Source organism: Molossus molossus, unplaced genomic scaffold (genome assembly GCF_014108415.1).
Source record: "Molossus molossus isolate mMolMol1 unplaced genomic scaffold, mMolMol1.p scaffold_m16_p_13, whole genome shotgun sequence".
NCBI lineage: Eukaryota > Metazoa > Chordata > Mammalia > Chiroptera > Molossidae > Molossus > Molossus molossus.
Window position 1 is genome coordinate 85,532,258 of NW_023425348.1, and position 19,962 is coordinate 85,552,219.

The 19,962-nt window shown below is 43.7% G+C and overlaps 2 protein-coding genes across 3 annotated transcripts; one reads left to right on the forward strand and one right to left on the reverse strand.

Moving 5' to 3' along the window:
• Positions 1 to 533: 533 nt before the first annotated feature.
• On the reverse strand, positions 534 to 6,145 carry MED19 (mediator complex subunit 19). The gene is made up of 5 exons (XM_036257826.1): positions 5,791 to 6,145; positions 1,768 to 2,024; positions 1,505 to 1,601; positions 1,097 to 1,191; positions 534 to 916 (listed from the first exon to the last, which is right to left on the reverse strand). The coding sequence occupies exons 1-5, from the start codon at positions 6,053 to 6,055 to the stop codon at positions 848 to 850; spliced, it is 783 nt and encodes a 260-aa protein (XP_036113719.1). The 5' UTR covers positions 6,056 to 6,145; the 3' UTR covers positions 534 to 847.
• Positions 6,146 to 6,386: 241 nt separating this feature from the next.
• On the forward strand, positions 6,387 to 19,605 carry TMX2 (thioredoxin related transmembrane protein 2). 2 transcript variants are annotated; one of them, XM_036259209.1, is made up of 8 exons: positions 6,387 to 6,621; positions 17,155 to 17,215; positions 17,458 to 17,571; positions 17,826 to 17,902; positions 18,136 to 18,242; positions 18,404 to 18,469; positions 18,561 to 18,690; positions 19,206 to 19,605. In XM_036259209.1, the coding sequence occupies exons 1-8, from the start codon at positions 6,433 to 6,435 to the stop codon at positions 19,350 to 19,352; spliced, it is 891 nt and encodes a 296-aa protein (XP_036115102.1). In that variant the 5' UTR covers positions 6,387 to 6,432; the 3' UTR covers positions 19,353 to 19,605. The 2 variants fall into 2 exon arrangements, with proteins under 2 accessions (XP_036115102.1, XP_036115103.1); XM_036259210.1 differs by lacking the exon at positions 19,206 to 19,605 and having other exon boundaries at positions 6,393 to 6,621; positions 18,404 to 18,458; positions 18,561 to 18,653.
• Positions 19,606 to 19,962: the final 357 nt, after the last annotated feature.

Genomic DNA, 19,962 nt, shown 5'->3' on the forward strand with positions numbered 1-19,962 from the left:
CCTGGCCTGCAAAGACTGAAGGGACTTAATTTTACATTTTGTTGCTGTCTTAGAAGCTAAAGATGTTTTCACAACAGCCAAATACTTTGTCTTAACTAAGGAATGAGGCAGGTCCAAAGTTCTTATTATAAAGGCAAGAGAAGTATTTACCTTTGCTTGCCAGATATTCACTACAAAAAAAATCATGGGCTTGACCAAGAATCAACCTGTTGAAGTACAGTGGTGATTATAGGTGCTTTTTCAGCTATTCTGTTTCAACACAAAAACTCACCTAGAATACACTCGACCCCCAAGTGGATCAGCTCTTCAGATGGAGCCTGAAGATCAATCAGGTGTGTCTGCTATGGAAAGGTATTACCAAGCTCTGCCTAACTTTTGGACCATGTTCCCCAATCTCATTTTTGGTTGGTGCCCTGCCTACTGATGAGATAATGTAATATAAGATTCAAATTCCCCCCAGATCTTAGTATGCCTTGGCTTAAACCCTGACTCACAGAAAGGCACTTACCTCTTAACAGTCAGCCATACTTCAGCCAGTTTGATAAATGCAAATTTTTTTAAAAAGAAAAACCCTAACAAATCAGATAAGGTTCTAAATCAGACAAAATGCACAAAAGAGATGAAAGCTTCCTGGGAGAGGAAGAGATGTCCATGAGAAAGCTAGACTGAGCCTTACAAAAGCATGGCCTTTCTCATAATGCATTACTCTTAACTGAGCATGTAGGACTGGCTTCTGTTCCAGCCACGGGATGCTCCTAAGGCAATATCCAAGAGCCAGGAAGGCAGCTTTTGACAGCAGGTTCAGTACAGCATGGAAAAGTCATTCTGGCAGAGTCCAGTGGTCCTGTTAGCGGAGGCTGCTGCTGCTGCTGGCCTGAGAACTGCCCATACCTGGGTGGTCTGGACTGTGTCGGTTCTGGGGAAGACAAAGGAGAGGTACAAGAACAACTAGAAGGTAGCCTTGGCCTTGACCAGGGCTGTATAGGAAAACTGCAACCTGCCCTGGGTTTTCAATAGTGGGTCCAAGGACTCTACCTAGGGCTGGGGTGAGACAAGAGGGAAACTTACTGGTTGCAGCAACAGGCCCCTACTTTACCTTCTTTTTCTTCTTCTCTTTCTTTTTCCTTTTCCGTTCAGGATCCTCTTCTTTTTTCTTTTTCTTTTTCTTGTGATCTGAATCAGATGGTGTTTCTGTTGGAGACATTAGGCACCTATCAACTGTAGAGCTCAAAATTCCTTCCTCCTAGAACTCGGCAGACTACAGGAAAACTCCTAGTCAAGGGCAAGTGCTTTCGTTCAAATGGCCAGACAGGATATAGAGGCACTGCTAAAGGCCCTGTTTCAAGGTCCTATTTGCCCAGGAGACCCCAGTACATCAGTTTCTTCTTTCAGGAAAATTTGGGAGTCCAGGGCTCTGTATTGGAACTTGGTGTTTCTTTTAACAGAGGAAGGTCGAAACAGATTCAGAACATCAGGTTTTCTGGCTGTGAAGAGAACTGCTTACCTGGGGGGACAGGATCCTGGGTACGGCTCTGTTTGTGCTTGTGCTTATTCTTCTTCTTAGGAGGCTGAATATGCATCAGACGACACTGCTCTGGCAACTAAAGGAACCGAAGGAAGGTCCAGGTGAGTGGAGGGAGCAAATCCCCTACTCCCAATGTCTGTTCTGCTCAGTAAGTTAATAAAGAACAGAGTTGGACAGAAAAACTAATTCCATGCCTTTCAGACCTCCCCATTTGCCTCCTTCCTCCCCAAGAGGGGACTCACCGGGCCAGTGTGGAGGCGGAAGCCAGCCAGCATGGTCCCTGTGATAGGATTGAAAGAGCCACCAAGAATAGGGGGCTTCTCAATGAGGGAACGGAGGCTGCTATTATCATGGGAACCTGGCAGATCAATCATCCCTGGCAGGTCAGGCAGGAAGTTACTCAGCTTCTCCTTCACCTTCTTCCCACAGAATTTATTATAGGCATGTTCCAGGTTGTAGTGTGTGATCAGGTTGGTGCTTCCTGTCAGCTCTGTGCTGCCTAGAGGACATAGGGAGAAAAATGACATATTTTAAGAAGTCAGCCACACAATATTTATACCGATAATGCCTTACATTTACATCATACTTTATACTTTTCAGCATGTTTTCATTTGAACCTTGAAAAAAATTCAGTGTACTTGAGACAGTTATTACCACATTCCATGGATAAGAAGAAACAGCAGTCCTAGCTGAGTAGCTCAGTTGGTTAGAGCATTGTCCCATACACCAAGGTTGTGGGTTCAATTCCCAGTCAGGGCACATACAAGAATCAACCAATAAATACATAAATAAGTGGAACAGCAAACTGGTATTTCTCTTTCTCTCTTTCTCATCAATAAATTAAAAAAAAGAAAAAGAAACAGAGTCAATAAATTTTTTAAGTCACTGACCCAGAGGGAAAGTGAAGTACTATATTTTAGCGTAAATAAGAAATCTTTAAAATTTTTTCCCTTTATTTCCTTTTTTTTTTAAGCAAGGAAGTGAGAGGGAGAGAGAGAAACATCGATGAGAGTACAGCGATTGGCCGCCTCCTGCATGACCCCACTGGGGATCGCGCCCACAACCTGGGCATGTGTCCTGACCAGGAATCGAACCGGCGACCTCCTGGTGCATGGGTCGATGCTCAACCACTGGGACTAAATACCAGCCACACTAAATAAGAAATCTTTAAAGTGAGAATTACAAAAAATTTTAAATTTATTTTTAAAGAAAAAACAGCAAAAGCAAACAATATAATAAACATTAAAAATATAAGCCCAGCTGGTGTGGCTCAGTGGCTGAGCATGGACCCATGAGGTTACTGGTTCGATTCCTGGTGAGGGCACATGCCCAGGTTGTGGGCCAAATCCCCAGTGGGGGGCATGCAGGAGGTGGCCAGTCGATGTTCTCTCTCATTGATGTTTCTCTCTCTCTTTCCCTCTCCCTTCCTCTCTCTTTAAAATCAATAAAAAAATGAATAAAAATAACTACACACACCTGATGCTCAATAACTATTAAATGAACAAGGTATTTTTTCCCTATACCTCTAGGCCTTACCCTGTTCTTTTCCTTGTTTTCTCACGTCAAACTTCTCAGAAGAGTGGTCTACTGTTAATGTCAGGAGACAGTGCCACAGTACCTCTCCTCATAACTCAGCACTGCCTCCTGCTATTATAGTATCCTGATTTTACCCTCCCTCTCTGTTGGTGCTCCTCCTTCCAGGTGGTTATGCCTCAAGGCTCAGGTGAGAAGATACTCATTTTTCTAAACTTTAACTTGAGTCATTCCAACTTTCTGACTATCAGCTATGAAGATGACTTAGAAGTTTCTCTCCCCAGCCCTGATTCCTCTCTTGAAAACTGATCTTGCATTTCTAACTTTCTGCAAGTCAATTCATGCAGATACTATGATTTTTGGTTGGTTTATTTTAGAGAGAGAAAAGAATTGGGGGGGGGGGGTAGAGGGAGAGAGCAAAGGCAAAAGAAACATCTCTTTGTTCCACTTATTTATGTATTCATTTATTGACTCTTCTTTGTGCCCTGACCAGGGATTGAACCTGAAATCTTGTCGTATCGGGAGGGCAATCTAACCAACTGAGCTACCCAGCCAGGGCCAGATACTCTGTTTTTTTTAAAACTCCAAATCTTCCCCACTTCACTCATGGTTTCTCTATTTCAATACATGGTACTCCCCCCACCCCCGCAGACATTTTTAGAAGCAGTACTACTCAGTTCAAGAATATCAAAGGTTTCCTGTAATCCTCAGGGAAAATCTTAATCCTTTGACTGACACTCATGGTTAAACACATTTTACTATAACAGTTTTGGGACCTAGTCAACCACCAAACCCCTATGCAAAAAAATTTTTTTTTAAATGTTTTTATTGATTTTTTAGAGAGAGTGGAAGGGAAACAGAAACATCCATGTGAGAGAGAAACATTGATTGGCTGTTTCCTGTATATCCCCTCTACTGGTGATTGAGATGGCAATCTGGGCATGTGCCCTGACCAGAAATGGAACTGGGACCTCTCAGTTCATGGGAGGACGCTCAATCCACTGAGCCACATTGTCGGCAAAAAATTCTTTAACCCTTACCTGAGAATATTTTTCTATTGATTTTTTAAGAAAAAGTGGGAGGGTTGGCTCAGCGGTAGAGCATCGGCCTGCGGTCCAGAGAGACCCGGATTCAGTTCCTGCCAAGGGCACGTACCTCAATTGCAGTTTGTCCCCGGCCCTGGTTGGTCGTGCGGGTGGCAGCCACTCGATGTGTCCCTTTCACGTCAATGTTTCTCTCTCTCTCCCTCCCCACTCTATCTGAACAAAAAATGGAAAAATGTCCTCGGGAGAGGATAAAAAAAAATTCTTTTTTAATCCTCACCTATTGATTTTTTAAAGAAAAAGTGGGAGGGCCCTGGACAGTTTGGCTCAGTGGTTGAGTGTCGGCCTACAGACCAGAGAGTCCCGGGTTCGGTTCCTGCTAGGGGCATGTACCACCAAAAAAAAAAAAAAAAAAAAGTGGGAGGGAAGGGGAGAGAGAGAGAGAGAAACATTGATGTAAGAGATACATTGACTGGTTGCCTCCTGCATTACCCCGACCCGGGGATTGAACCTGCAACCAAGGTACATGCCCTTGACTGGGAATTGAAATAGAGACTCTTTGGTCTGCGGATGGAAGATCCAATAGCTAAGCCAAACCAGCCAGGGATATGAAAGATTTTTGATCCATCCAAATGGGCCTCCATCATCTCCTGAAAAAAAAAACCCAAAACACCCCTCCTGTGTTTCTTTTTAGGAAAACTGACCTGATTATAGGAAAATTCTTCCTAATATTCTTCATCAATATAAATTCATCTAGGTAACTTATTTGTGCTGTCATTTTGGATATTTTGAAAATCATCATGTAGGTCTTAGTTGTTGTAATGTGAGACATGACCACAAAGTAATGAGAATGGCCTTGACAAGAAATATAGTCACTATCCTTAAACCATATAATATTCATCCCTAAGTAAAAAAACTTCCTTAAAAGCAAGGACCAGACTTATTAATCTTGTTCTTCATCTCACCATTATGTCTTCCTCTCTTCTTCCTACACACTCAGTATTTACCTAAAACAGATATTCAATACGTGCCAGCTGATTGATATACATAGGTGCAATCAGAATAGGTAAAGAGTGTGGTGCAGATCAACTACCAACTGTCCTGGCCGGTTTGGCTCAGCAGTTAGAGCGTCGTCCTGCGGTCCAGAGAGACCCAGGTTCGGTTCCCGCTAAGGGCGCGGACCTCGGTTGCAGTTTGTCCCCGGCCCTGGTTGGGTCCTGCCGGAGGCAGCCACTCTACGTGTCCTTTTCACGTGGATGTTTCTCTTTCTCTATACTCCTCTACCTCCCACTCTAACTGAACTAAAATGGAAAAATGCCCTCGGATGAGGATTAAAAAAAGAAAAATAAAACCACTAACTAACCAAAGGAAAAGTCAACCTCTCTATACTATACATAAGTTTTTTTCAACCATAAAATGCAGATAACAATGCCTGCCTCACGAGGCTGTTCTATATATTAAACTCCATTACACATATAACTACGTTGTGAACTGCCAAGTACTGGACCAATCTTCATTATTATTTTCCTCAACTCTTGATGTAGCACAGATGTCTTTAGACTTGGAGCTCCAAGGTCCTGGCACGAGTTGCCTAGGTTACCTTACACACCTGCAAACCTGCTAGGAACCACGCCCATTACCCCCTCGTTGTGATCTGATTGGTTGGTTTCAGCCAGGCCTAGCACTCACCTGGCAGTTCCCGCATTAGGTAGAAGGGACCACAACCAGCTGCTTTGTCGGCACCGGGAGGGGCCGTGGCCACGGTGGGGGGTGGAGCCGTGCCGGGTCCCCCGCCTGGAGGAGGAGGAGGTGGGGGTGGAGGTTTTCCTGGTCCGAAGCCGAGTGCGGTTGGAGGTGGGGGTGGATCAGCCTGAGCTCCGAACAGCGCCGTGAAATTCTCCATCTTTCCTTCTACCCCGAAGCTATCCCGGTGTCTGGCGCTAGTGATTTTCATTGGACAATCCTTTCCCGGTGTCCCGCCCTCTTCCCCCTTGACTCGCTTATCATTGGATGCTTTGGGACCCACCTACCTCGTTCCGGCAACTACTTCCGTCGCTTGATGAGTACGTCTAGGAAGTATGTGTAATATTAGTCTCTAGCCAGTCACATAGCCAATAAAATGACTTAGGTGGAAAAAACGACAGCTAGATGGACCAATAAAACATCACATCCGTTTTCAGGTCGTCCCTTCTGTAGCATCCAATCAGAAACCTACTTCTGGGCCCGGAGGGGGTGCATCCGAGACTCGGCCCAATGGACGTCCCAATGGTGGAAGAGGCGGGGCCAGGCCTACCAACGCCGGAGAGCGGCCAGCGCCGCCGTGCCAGGAAGATGGCGGTCCTGGCACCATTGATTGCTCTGGTGTATTCAGTGCCGCGCCTTTCACGATGGCTGGCCCGACCTTACTACCTTCTGTCAGCCCTGCTCTCTGCTGCCTTCCTACTCGTGAGGAAGCTGCCCCCGGTCTGTCTCACTCTCCCCACGCAACGCGAAGACGGCAACCCGTGTGACTTTGACTGGGTGAGCGACCCCCGCTTTAGGACCCCGCGACCTTGACGGTCCCTTCCCCTGAGCTTCACTTTTTTGAGAACACCCGAGGTTCCGAACTTGTAACGGACTTACCATTAGAGTATAGGCCCTGGACCGTCATCGAGTCTAAACCTCGTCGTATTTAAGATGGTAAGACAGGTTAGCTTCCACAACAGCCCGCCCCAAACCCTGCGTGTGTGTCCGGTCCTTTAACACAGCTGCCCCTGTGGAAAGCCTCTCAGGGAGCCCGGGAGATGAACAAGACAAGTGGTACTATGCCTGTTTTATTGGTGAAGTAATTGATTTTGGCGTGATTAGGAGACTTGTCCAAGGTCACACACAACTAGGATTTGAAACCACGCTCGGCCATAGTACCCACACGCCCGTATCACCCATTTCTCTATTCAGTTAGCATTTCCAGAGTGCGCACTATATGCTAGGAAGTATGCTGCATCCTGGGAGTACAAAAATGAATAAAATTGTTAGATTTATCGAAAAGGAAATGTAAGGAATACATCGTAAAGAAATCCGTCTCAAGCTTCTGGCTGTACTTCCTCAGTAGGGGTGCGGACGAATGAGTTGAAGCTCTGTGCCCTCTGCTGTGTAGCAACATCGGTGTTCTGAGGAAGGAGGGTCATCCTGAGTTTTGGTCTTTTTTTACAAAAATGAGTCTTGACCTTTACCAGAACCCAACCCCCTACTTTAATCCTCCGACCTTTGTTTACTCTTTATTTTACTTTTCATTCATTTTTGTTGCAGATGGTTCTTTTTCCCCCATTGACACCCTCCTCCTGATCCTCCCCTCCCGCCTGTCACCAGCATTGCTGTCTATGTCCATTGGTTATGCATACTTGCATATAAGTTCTGTTCTTGTTTACTCTTTAATACGTCCTTCTGTCCTTTACCAGACAGTATTATTAATTAGCTTAAGAGTAGCCATGCTGCTTCAAAGGGACCTATTTTTTATCTGATAGTCTATACCACTTTAACCAAAATAGGACTCAAAAATATAAGTGGATAATAATAAAGATTTTTATAAGTATAAGTATAGGGACATTTTGTATAATTAATTTCTTTGTGTACTCTTGTCTAACAATATGCAAAATACTGGGAGGTTTTATATTTTATTATTACTCTGATAAAATTTTTTTTAACTGCACATGATACCTGACTTGCCATGGTTCAACTTAAGATTTTTCAACTTTAGGATGGTGTGAAATTGATACACATTCAGTAGAAACTATAGTTAGAATTTTGAATTTTGATCTTTTCCTGGGCTAGCAACATGTGTTGTGATACACTCTTGTGGTACTGGGCAGTGGCAGTGAGCTACAACCTAGTTAGCCATGCCATGAAGAGGGCGAACAACCGATACTCTACAGTATAGTGTTATATACATTTTCTTTTTTTTTTTTTTAATCTTTATTGTTGAATGTAAAATGTATTACAGATGTTCCACATTTTTTCCCCATTGACCCCCTCCTCCCCACTCCCGCCCCCTCCCGCCTTTTCCCACACTATTGTCTGTGTCCATTGGTTATGCATATAAGTTCTTTGGTTTATTTCCCCCCCCCAACCCCTTTCCCTTTGAGGTTTGTCAGTCTAGCAATGAATTTATACTTCTTAATCTTTTCACCTTTTTCACCCATTCCCCCAAGCCCCCTCCCAACTGGCAACCAACAAAATGTTCTCTGTATCTATGAGAATGTTTCTGTTCTACCTGTCCATTTTTTTTGTAGATTCCATTGTTGATAGATATGTATTCATTGCCATTTTGTTTGTTCGTATATTTTATTTTTTTCTTCAAAAAGACCGTTCATCATTTCATATAATAATGGTTTGGTGGTGATGAACTCCTTTAACTTTTTCTTGTCTGGGAAAGTCTTTATATGGCCATCGATTCTAAATGACAGCTTTGCAGGATAGAGTAATCTTGGTTGTAGGTTCTTGGTTTTCATCACTCTGAATATTTCTTGCCACTCCCTTCTGGCCTACCAAGTTTCTTTTGAGAAATCAGCTGACAGCCTTATGGGAACTCCCTTGTAGGTAACTAGCTGCCTTTCTTTTGTTGCTTTTAAGATTCTCTCTTTGTCTTGAACATTTTGCATTTTGATGATGATGTGTCTCGGTGTGGGCCTCTTAGGATTCATCTTGTTTGGGACTCTCTGTGCTTCCTGGACTTGTATGTCTGTTTCCTTCACCAAGTTAGGAAAGTGTTCTGCCATTATTGTTTCAAACAGGTTTTCGATTTCTTGTTCTCGCTCTTCTCCTTCTGGCACCCCCAAGATGCGAATGTTGGCACGCTTGAAGTTGTCCCAGAGGTTCCTTACACTATCCTCATTTTTTTGGATTCTTTTTTTTTTTTTTCTGTTCTGATTGGGAATTTTTTGCTTCCTTATATTCCAAATCGATGGTTTGCTCCTTGGATTTACGTACTCTATTATTGAAGCTGTGTAAATTATTCTTTATTTCAGTTAATGCCTCCTTCAATTCTAACTGTGCATCCATGATTTCTGACTAATCCTTTTTTATGCTCTTGAGGCCCTCCCTAAGTTCACTGAGGTTCTCACTAAGTTCATTGAGCATCCTTATAAGCAGTATTTTGAACTCAGCATCTGTTAGGTTGCTTATCTCCATTTCGCTTAGTTTTTTTCCTAGGGTTTTGTTCTGTTCTTTCATTTGTGACCTGTTTCTTTGTCTCCTCATTTTGGCTGCCTCCCTGTGTTTGTTTCAGTGTATTACTTAACGCGAGGTATGGAGCGAGCTGAGACCAGATGCTGCTCGTTTGAAAGAATTTAGGAAAACTTGAAGCAGGATCCAAGACAGGCCAACCCTATGGTTAAGCAAGTGGCAACAGCTTGGGTGGGCCTGAAAGTTGGGTGGGGCGGGGCTGGGCCTCAGGGGACCACCAGGGCGGGGCTACCAGTGTGAGCCAAGTTGCTGGAGTCCCAGATATGGCTTCTGTCTGCCGCCCCAGGGAAGGGCTCACCAAAGGAACAAAGGCCTCTGACAGCACGTTTGTCCCGGAGAAAGCCCCCTCTCCAGCTCTCGCCCCAGTGCTAAACAGCTCAGTTCTTCCCTGTGTGTCTCTGGCGCCCCTCGAGCTGCCTCCCCTCTAAGCTTAGAGGGAGAGAGTCCGATAAGTCTGTGCGCGGGCCCTTTAAGGAGCTGCCTGGGGCTCCAGCTGCTTCAACCTCCCTGAGCCTCAGTTCCCGCTGGTTTTTCCAGTCAGAAGTTATGGGAACTTCTCTTCCTGTCACTGGAACCCTGAGCGGGGCACCTGGTGTGGGAAGGGGGACCCCTCAGTCCTCAGGAAGGACCTTCCCAGCGAGATATCCTCCTGATTTTTATCCGCCACACATGGGTGTGGGACCAGTCCCTCGAAGCGGTGCCGCCTCTGCCCCTCCCTACCAGTCTGGATGTGGCTGCTGCTTTAATTCCGTAATTGTAGGACTTCCATTCAACTTGATTTCAGGCGGTTTTGAATGATGGTTGTTCTGTAGTTTAGTTGTAACTTTGATGTGGTTGTGGGAGTACGCGATACTGCGTTTACCTACGCCGCCATCTTGACCAGAAGTCTTAAATACATTTTCAACTTTAATGATTGGTTTACTGGGTTCATCCTGAATCATGGAGCATTTCTACTTTGGGTTCATAGCCAATGCTTTCCTGGAAAATCTGTATGTTACTGATTTACCTTGGTGATTGGAAAGTTAGGATATTAAAGTAAATAATGTTAGAAATAACAGGTAAACCTCAAACTTTCAGTGGTTTAACAGTAGAAAAGCTCATTTCTAGTTTAATAAAAGGAAAGAAGCTTTTTGCTTTTACTGTATATTCTGTATTTCAGCATAAACAAATAAGGAAATGTTGATTTCCTAGTAGAAGAATTTGAGCTAGTAGATACAGAAGGAATGATAAAATTTAAATATCATTTAGCAATCCCTAGTGAAATAGTAAGTCTAGGTAGTAATCTGTGGATGCTAAAACCATCAGATGAAAGGTAGATATGTTCTCTGAAGGGGTGCAATAAGAAGTACCAAGCATCACCTATGATGTAATTTTGGCAAAAGATTTGGATTTCATTGTATTTAAACCTCTAAATTTCATTACCACTTTACAAGAAGTATGGGAGGTAGAAGATCATCATCAGAAGAACAGAGACCATGAGGATGCAAGCAGAGAAATCCAGAAAGTGGGAAAGTTGACAGTACAACTGACTCAGTGTTTTCAACAGATAAATAGCTTGGGTTAAAAATGAAGAGCCAGGTATCCTGAGATTATGGAAGACCAAAGAATCACATCAGCCAAAGGCAATGTGTGGATCTTGCCTGCTTGTTCTTGATTTGAACAAATAACTGTACAGAGACCATTTGAGATAATTGGAATCATTTGAATAAACACCAAGTATTGAATAACATTGAGAAATTAATTGTGTTAGGTATGATAGTAGTATTTGAGTTTGTTAAAAAAAAGGAGTCTGGCCCTGGCCGGTTTGGCTCAGTGGTTAGAGTGTCAGCCTGCGGTCTAGAGAGACCCAGGTTCGGTTCCTGCTAAGGGCATATACCTCGGTTGCAGTTTGTCCCCGGCCCTGGTTGGTCGTGCGGGTAGCAGCCACTCGATGTGTCCCTTTCATGTCAGTGTTTCTCTCTCTCTCTCTTCCTCTCTCTCCCTCCCACTCTATCTGAACAAAAAAATGGAAAAATGGCTCTGACCAGTTTGGCTCAGTGGTTGAGCGTCGGCCTGTGGACCAGAGAATCCCAGGTTCAATTCCCGCTAGGGGCACATACCAAAAAAAAAAAAGCCCCACGTGAGGATTAAAAAAAAAATAAAGGAGTCTAGTTCTGGCTGGTTTTGCTCAGTGGTTAGAGTGTTGGCCCGTGGACCACAGAGGCCCAGGTTTGGTTCTGCCAAGGGCACGTACCTCGGTTGTCCCTGGCCCTGATTGGGGTTGTGTGGGTGGCAACCACTCAATGTGTCTCTCTCACATCGATGTTTCTTTCTCTCTCTTCCTCCCTGTCTCCCTCCCGCTCTATCTGAAGATGGGTGCAAGAATGTCCTAGGGTGAGGAAAAAAAAAAAAAAGAGTCTGACCACGCAGTCTGGCTCAATGGATGGAGCATGCCCAGGTTGCAGGCTCCATCCCCAGTAGGGGGCAACAGGAGGCAGTGGATCGATGTTAATGCTTCTCTCATTGATGTTTCTATCTCTCTCTCTCTGTCCTCCCCCCTCTAAAAAAAAAAAAAAAAAAAATTTTTTAAAAAGGTAGCATAGATGAAATGGAACCATTTTGGCAAAATGTTACTGTTGAAGCTGAGTAGTAGGGGTTCATTAAAGTATTGGAGGGGAGGAAAAATAATTTTCCCTGTAGCCTTCTGAGGTCTTGGCTGTAATAAAAGATAAAAGAGACAGTTTATTAACATGTATACCGCATGAATACATGGGAGATGCTCAGGGAAAAGTAAGTAACTTGAACAGGTGGCTTAGAGCTCTGGTTTATATAGTGTCTTTAGCAAAGAACAGTAAAATTGTGGAGAAATGACTAGACAAAGGAAAGAGTTTTAGGTTTCCAAGGGTAGCAAACTGTGGGAAGGTACACTAATGTTATATAAAGTCTAGTTTGTATAGATTCCTCTCATGCTGTCTTCAGGCTGACAGGGTCTAAAGTTATCTCCCTTGATTAACTTTTGTCCATCTTGGTATAGTGGGTTAGAGGGACAGCTTTGAAACATTAAGTCCGGCTTTTAAACAAATGGGTGGGGGTCTTTTTTTTTTGTATCTACTTCTCAATTGCCTTCAAGCTCAAAATAATCCTTCTGCCAAAGTGGCATATTTTGGGGTGGCATATTCTGCTACCCTTCAGTATCCTCTCAACTTATGTATGTTTAAAAATGCCCATAATAATAAAAAAAAGTTTAAAAACAATGAACACTTCATCAACAAATCATCAAACAACAAGTGTTGGCGAGGGTGTGGAGAAAAGGGGACTCTAGTACACTGCTGGTGGGAATGCAGACTGGTGCAGCCACTATGGAAAACAATATGGTGTTACCTCAAAAAATTAAAAATTGAACTTCCATTTGACCCAGTGATCCCACTTCTAGGAATATACCCCCAAAAGCCTGAAACACCAATCAGAAAGAATATATGTACCCCCATGTTTGTAGCAGCACTATTTACAATAGCTAATATCTGGAAACAGCCCAAGTGTCCATCAGTAGACGATGGATAAAAAAGCTGTGGTACATATACACAATGGAGTACTACGCAGCTGTAAGAAAGAAAGATCTCTTATCCTTTGAGACTACATGGAGGGACCTAGAAAGTACTATCCTAAGCGAAACAAGCCAAACAGAGAAAGACAAGTATCATATGATCTGACTTATTTGTGGAATATAATGAACATAACAGTCTGAGGAATGGGGTAGTCCCAGAGACGTGGAAGTGGGGTACAGACTGACAATCCCCAGAAGAGGGGGTGGTGGGGGAGAGATAAACCACAGAACTTATATGCATGTATGCATGAACAATGGACATGGACAACAAAGCTGGGGACAGGGCAGGGAGGGAGGGAGAGGGGGGAATCAGTGGGGGAAAAGGAGAAACATCTGTAACAAAAATTAATTAGTTAATAAAAAAGAAAAAAGAAGGAAAAACAAAACAAAACAATGAACAAACAAGTAGAACAATCAAAAGGGCTCTGCTTAATATGGTTAGTCTGGAATCCAGTCTCACATTGTCTTAACATACACCTTAAGGGTCATCTCAGCATCAGCCAACCAGTAGATGAAAGAAACCTGGAAAGCAAGGACACACCTTTTCTTACTGCCTGTGCAGCAGTGGCACATCCCTTCCACGCATAGTCCATTCAGGAGTGCTAGTCACACAGTTCTACCTAGATGCAAGGAGACTGTGAGTCTAGCTGCAGCATGCCCAGGAAGAAAGGGAAATAAGGTTTGGCATATACATAGCTAGTCTTTGGTCTAAAGACAGAGTGTTTCTTTTAGTCCTATCTTTCTCTCTCTTTTTACGCTCAACTGCTGAGCCAAACTGGCTAGGGCTCTTTTTTTTTTTTTAATTTTTAAATTTAAATTTTATTTTTTTATCTTTATTGTTGAATATATTACAGATGTTCCTCATTTTCCCCCCACTGACCCCCTCTTCCCCACTCCTGCCCCCCTCCTGCTTTTTCTCACACTGATGTCTGTGTCCATTGGTTGTGCATATATGCATATAAGTTCTTTGGTTTATTTCTTCCCACACCCAGTCCCCCTTCCCTTTGAGATTTGTCAGTCTAGCAACCAATTTGTACTTATTAATTCCTTCACTTTTTTTACCCATTCCCCCAAACCCCCTCCCATCTAGCAACCAACAAAATGTTCTCTATATCTATGAGAATGTTTCTGTTCTGCTTGTTCATTTTATTTGTAGATTCAATTGTTGATAGATATGTATTCATTGCCATTTTGTTTGTTCATATATTTTATCTTTTTCTTCAAAAAGACCCTTCAACATTTCATATAATAATGGTTTGGTGGTGATGAACTCCTTTAGCTTTTCCTTGTCTGTGAAACTCTTTTTATGGCCATCGATTCTAAATGACAGCTTTGCAAGATAGAGTAATCTTGGTTGTAGGTTCTTGGTTTTCATCACTCTGAATATTTCTTGCCACTCCCTTCTGGCCTGCAAAGTTTCTTTTGAGAAATCAGCTGATGATTTTATGGGGGCTCCCTTGTAGGTAACTAAATGCTTTTCTCTTGCTGCTTTTAAGAATCTCTCTTTGTCTTAAACCTTTTGCATTTTGATGATGATGTGTCTTGGTGTGGGCCTCTTGGGGTTCATCTTGTTTGGGATTCTCTGTGCTTCCTGGATTTGTATGTCTGTTTCCTTCTCCAAGTTAGGGAAGTTTTCTGCCATTATTGTTTCAAATAGGTTTTCAATTTCCTGTTCTCTCTCCTCTCCTTCTGGCACCCCCAAGATGTGAATGTTGGCACGCTTCAACTTGTCCCAGAGGCTTCTTACACTCTCCTCATTTTTTTGGCTTCTTTTTTTCTTTTTGCTGTTCTGATTGGGTGTTTTTGCTTCCTTATATTCCAAATCGATGGTTTGCTTCTTGGCTTTATCTACTCTACTATTGAATCTGTGTAAAGTATTCTTTATTTTAGTTGGTGCCTCCTTCATTTCTCACTGTATCCTTCATTTCTGACTGGTCCTTTTTTATGTTCTTGAGGCCCTCACTAAGTTCGCTGAGATTCTCACTAAATTCATTGAGCATCCTTATAAGCAGTATTTTGAACTCAGCATCTGTTAGGTTGCTTATCTCCATTTTGCTTAGTTCTTTTCCTGGGATTTTGTTCTGTTCTTTCATTTGTGACCTGTTTCTTTGTCTCCTCATTTTGGCTGCCTCCCTGTGTTTGTTTCTATGTATTACTTAACGCGAGGTATGGAGCTAGCTGAGACCAGATGCTGCTTCTTTGAAAGAATTTAGGAAAACCTAAAGCAGGATCCAATACAGGCCAGTCCTATGGTTAAGCAACTGGGTGGGCCTGAAAGTTGGATGGGGCAGGGGCCTCTGGGAATCACCAGGGCGGGGCAACCAGTCAGGTGCTGGAGTCCCAGATATGGCGGCTGTCTGCCAGCCTCCTGAGGGAAGGGCTCACCAAAAGGAACAAAGTCCTCTGATTGCATGTCTGTCCTGGAGAAAGTCCCCTCTCCAGCCCTTGGTCCAGTGCCAAACAGCTCAGTTCTTCCCTGTGTGTCTCTGGCGCCCCTCGAGCTGCCTCCCCTCCAGGCTTAGAGGGAGAGAGTCCGATAAGTCCGTGCGCGGGCCCTTTAAGGAGCTGCCTGGGGCTCCAGCCGCCTCAGCCTCCCTGAGCCTCAGTTCCTGCTGGTTTTCCAGCCAGAAGTTATGCGGACTTCTCGTCCCAGCACTGAAACCCTGAGTGGGGCGCCTGGTGTGGGACAGGGACCCCTCAGTCATCAGGGAGGACCTTCCCAGCCGAGGTGTCCTCCTGATTTTTTTTTTTTTATCCTCACCCGAGGACATTTTTCCATTTTTTGTTCAGGTAGAGTGGGAGGGAGAGAGAGGAACAGAGAGAGAGAGAGAGAAACATGACGTGAAAGGGACACATCGAGTGGCTGCCACCTGCACAACCGACCAGGGCCGGGGACAAACTGCAACCGAGGTACGCGCCCTTAGCGGGAACCGAACCCGGGTCTCTCAGGACCGCAGGCGACGCTCTAACCGCTGAGCCAAACCGGCCAGGGCTGTCCTCCTGATTTTTATCCGCCACACCTGGGTGTGGGGCCAGCCCCTTGCGCCTCTGCCCCTCCTACTAGACTTGATGTGGTTGCTTCTTTAATTCCATAGTTGTAGGACTTCCATTCAGCTTGATTTCAGGCAGTTTTGAATGATGGTTGTTCTGTAGTTTAGTTGTAACGTAGATGTGGTTGTGGGAGGACACGATACCGCGCTTACCTGTGCTGCCATCTTGACTGGAAGTCCTATCTTTGGTCTCTTGGTTGACCATAGTTCCCTTTTTAAATCCATCTTTCCACAATTGCAAGTCTCAGTTCTAACCCAGTTTCATTTAATAAGTCTTGTCATCTTCCCTAACCCCCACTTTACGTGGCCATTTCTAAATCCAGCAAGTTACTTTTTGTTGGAAATTGAGGCTAAAACCTAGGTCCCTGATTCCTAGCTGTAAATCACAGTTGATTGGTTCTGTCTAACGTAATGATTTGGCCCTTGTATTTTAAACAGAAAGGTATGGAAGGTCTCAGACCATCCAATTTATAGTTGCCCTCCTTCCTTGCTTTCTTTCACATGATCCTTGTTATTCGTCATTGCAGTTTTTACTCTTTCACATTATTTTGTTTCTTTGTCATGTTTATTTTCTGTCTTACTTTGCTCACGTGGAGCTTACATTCTAGAATGTGAGAAAGAACCCTAAACCAGCGATACTGAAAAGGGCTTGTGAGAGGTCTGAAACAAACGCCTCCTTCAGCTCTCAAGTTATGTTAAAGGCACATGGATTATCCCTATGAATATTGGGTAAAGAGGAATGATTTAACTTAAACAAAACCAAACAAATGAAATAACCATATATTGTATGAATAGAATATTACTGAGAAAGTTTCCCTGGAAAAATTTTATTTTCTCAGGGTCACAGAGTTGGTTGTAATTTCTCACAATTTTACACCATATCATACTTTATACAACTCTTTTGTACCCATTATTATTTAACCTTCACTATAGCATTTTGAAATAGATGTTATTCAGTGGAACAAACTGAAGCTTAGCAGTTGATTTGCTGAAAGGCACCAGCCAGGTTGTGGCAGGGGTAGAACTTGAATCTAGATCTTCTGACTAGTATTTTTCCCACTACACCTTAGCCGACTTCCAGTTATTTATTATTACCTTCCCCCATTTGGATCGCTGTTAGTTTTTGTTCCATATTTAGTTCCCCTACCCACCCAAATTATCTCTGCTGATGGCATTTCTACTACTTTGATTCTGTTGCAGAGAGAAGTAGAGATCCTGATGTTTCTCAGTGCCATCGTGATGATGAAGAACCGTAGGTCCAGTAAGTTGAGCCTGTTTCTCTGTCTCACAGGGGTAGGCCTAACACCCTCCAGAGGTGTTTTCATTCCTGTTATGAGAGGGGCATTATTTACTGTACTCGTCTCTCATTCCATGCCAATGCTGAATTTGATCTTGGACTTTATCCCCCCCCCCCCCCCAATTCAAAGTACTCCAGGAAGAGGGACAAAGAATGGGATATAGGAGCATACAGTCAGCCTGACCTGTGAAATCTTTGTGTTTCAGTCACTGTGGAGCAACATATAGGCAACATCTTCATGTTCAGTAAAGTGGCCAATGCAATTCTTTTCTTCCGCCTGGATATTCGCATGGGCCTGCTTTACATCATACTCTGCATAGGTAAGGAGACTACAAGACTTGGTTGTGGGAACCAAATCCAAACCAGTTTCTCCATAGTCTTCTTCCATATGTTTTCCTAATTATGTGTGTAGCTCAGACAATAAGAATCTACAGAGCCTTTAAGAGGAAGGGAATATGTCAGTGGTCTGTATATGCTCACAAAGTATGTTCTTTGGTGCTTGAAGTCTGGTTTGAAAGTAAATCCTTTCCCAAGGCCTTATGTGTTTCCTCTGACATCTTTTTTCTGTGTTTAGTGTTCCTGATGACATGCAAACCTCCCCTGTACATGGGCCCTGAGTACATCAAGTACTTCAATGACAAAACCATTGATGTGAGTGTTCATCTTCTCTCTAGTTTCTTGGGTCCCTTGTGTAGTTGTAAACCCTACTCACAAGGAGGAGCAACCATGCTTCAGAACAGAAGTCAAGGGCACTGTGGTTCATTTATCATGGGAGCTAAGGGAGGCGGAGAGGGGAAGCCCTGATGAGGAGTTAGATGCTAAGGTCTAAACTTTTCTAGGAACCTGTATGATCCAGCTCACTGTTTCCTCCCTGTGTGTGGCAGGAAGAGCTGGAGCGAGACAAGAGGGTCACTTGGATTGTGGAGTTCTTTGCCAATTGGTCTAATGATTGCCAATCATTTGCTCCAATCTATGCTGACCTCTCCCTGAAGTAAGTGGTGCAAAAGGAAGGATGATGGGAATTGAGAGACTGTACCTTCTCTCATTATTTTTGGCTTTGATTTTTGCACATTACAACCAAAGGCATTCCCTCCAATAGCTATACTTCCACATTCTCTTATTATACTATGTTAAAAAATATGTTCTTCTCAGGTACAACTGTACAGGGCTAAATTTTGGGAAGGTGGACATTGGACGCTACACTGATGTTAGTACACGGTATGTAAAGGCCTGGTTGAGGGTCTAAACAGGGAATTACTTTGAGTGATGTATACAGATGCATTTACAGAGTACTTTGTGGGCCCTATAGGTACAAAGTGAGCACATCCCCCCTCACCAAGCAGCTTCCTACCCTGATCCTGTTTCAAGGTGGCAAGGAAGTCATGCGGCGGCCACAGATTGACAAGAAAGGACGAGCTGTCTCTTGGACTTTCTCTGAGGTACAAGAAAGAGTATGCAAGTGGTTTGGAGAAGCATATGGAACAGTGGGTGGGCTTTGGAGCCAACCTGGGTTCGATTCCTAGCTCTGCCATTTGCCCACAAGCTTTGAGAGTATGGACTAATTATTAGACCTCATTCATGAATTCACTCAGCAGATTTATGTTATGTTTCTACCATGTGCCAGACCTGCTAGTACTGGGGAATTATTAGTTAAGATTCAGTCTTACTGTAGCCCTAGGTTTCTTAGCAGTAAATTGGAGACAGTAACACTTGGCTCATGGCGTTGTTTTGCAGATTACATTAAATAGTGTCGCTATAATTCTTGGCACAGTGATTGGCACATAATAGGTAGTTAAACATTAGTTGACTTTTCAGGTACCCATAAAAAAGATTTAGGTTAGAGTAGATTTCTGTCCTTTGCTTCCTTTTTTCCTAAGCTGTGCCTAAATACTTATTACTTCGCAGGTTCTGAATTCCCCCTCCCAACCCTCACGTATACATCTTTCTTGTGCAGGAGAATGTGATCCGAGAATTCAGCTTGAATGAACTGTATCAAAGGGCCAAGAAGCAATGGAAGGCTGGAGATAATATCCCTGAAGAGCAGTTTGTGGCCCCAACACCCACAGCAGTGCCAGATGGGGAAAGCAAGAAGAACAAATAGGTCCTCTGCTTTGTTAGTGCTTCCTCTCTGTCAATCCCAGACACCTTTGAAGCTCGGCCTCATCTGTAACTACAGCCTTTCTGGAACCTCGCCTTTTATTTATGTTATCCTTGTTTGGCTGTGCCTGGGTGGGGCAGGGTGCTGCTTCTGATTTTAAAGAAGCATCCAGAGAATCGACAGGCACACTCCAGGAAGACCACTCCTGTGGCCAACTATTTCACTGGAGGAAGGGAGAGATCTCCTGTAATGGAGGAAGAAATGCTTTTCCCTTCAAGCTTGGGTCAGTGTGTCAAGTGCTGCCCACCACTCATACATCTCCACCATGCTGTGGTTTCGATATTCTTTAGTGGACCTACGCAGTCTACTTACAGTAGATTGAACCCCTAACAAGATGCCGGGGTATAGAGTATGCACTAAAAAATTTCCCTCAAGGACCCTTGCTTCTTTAGGTCCTTCTGGCTTGACCTGTGGCCTTCATTAAAAATACACCTAACTGTCACTGGTTCCAAGAATAAACCTTTAACCACAGTTTTCTCACTGAAGATAGTATTCGATAATCTATTTTATGGAGGTTGGGAGGAAGGAAGATAGAAGTTTGAGACCTTCCGCT

Coding starts and splice junctions, on each gene's coding strand:
- TMX2 (XM_036259209.1), top strand. CDS start 6,433: ATGGCGGTCCTGGCACCATTGATTGCTCTGGTGTATTCAGTGCCGCGC. Junction 17,572..17,825: donor TTACATCATACTCTGCATAG/GTAAGGAGACTA, acceptor TTCTGTGTTTAG/TGTTCCTGATGACATGCAAA. Junction 18,243..18,403: donor TATGCTGACCTCTCCCTGAA/GTAAGTGGTGCA, acceptor TGTTCTTCTCAG/GTACAACTGTACAGGGCTAA.
- MED19 (XM_036257826.1), bottom strand. CDS start 6,055: ATGAAAATCACTAGCGCCAGACACCGGGATAGCTTCGGGGTAGAAGGA. Junction 2,025..5,790: donor CCTAATGCGGGAACTGCCAG/GTGAGTGCTAGG, acceptor TATGTCCTCTAG/GCAGCACAGAGCTGACAGGA. Junction 1,192..1,504: donor CCAGGATCCTGTCCCCCCAG/GTAAGCAGTTCT, acceptor TGTCTCCAACAG/AAACACCATCTGATTCAGAT.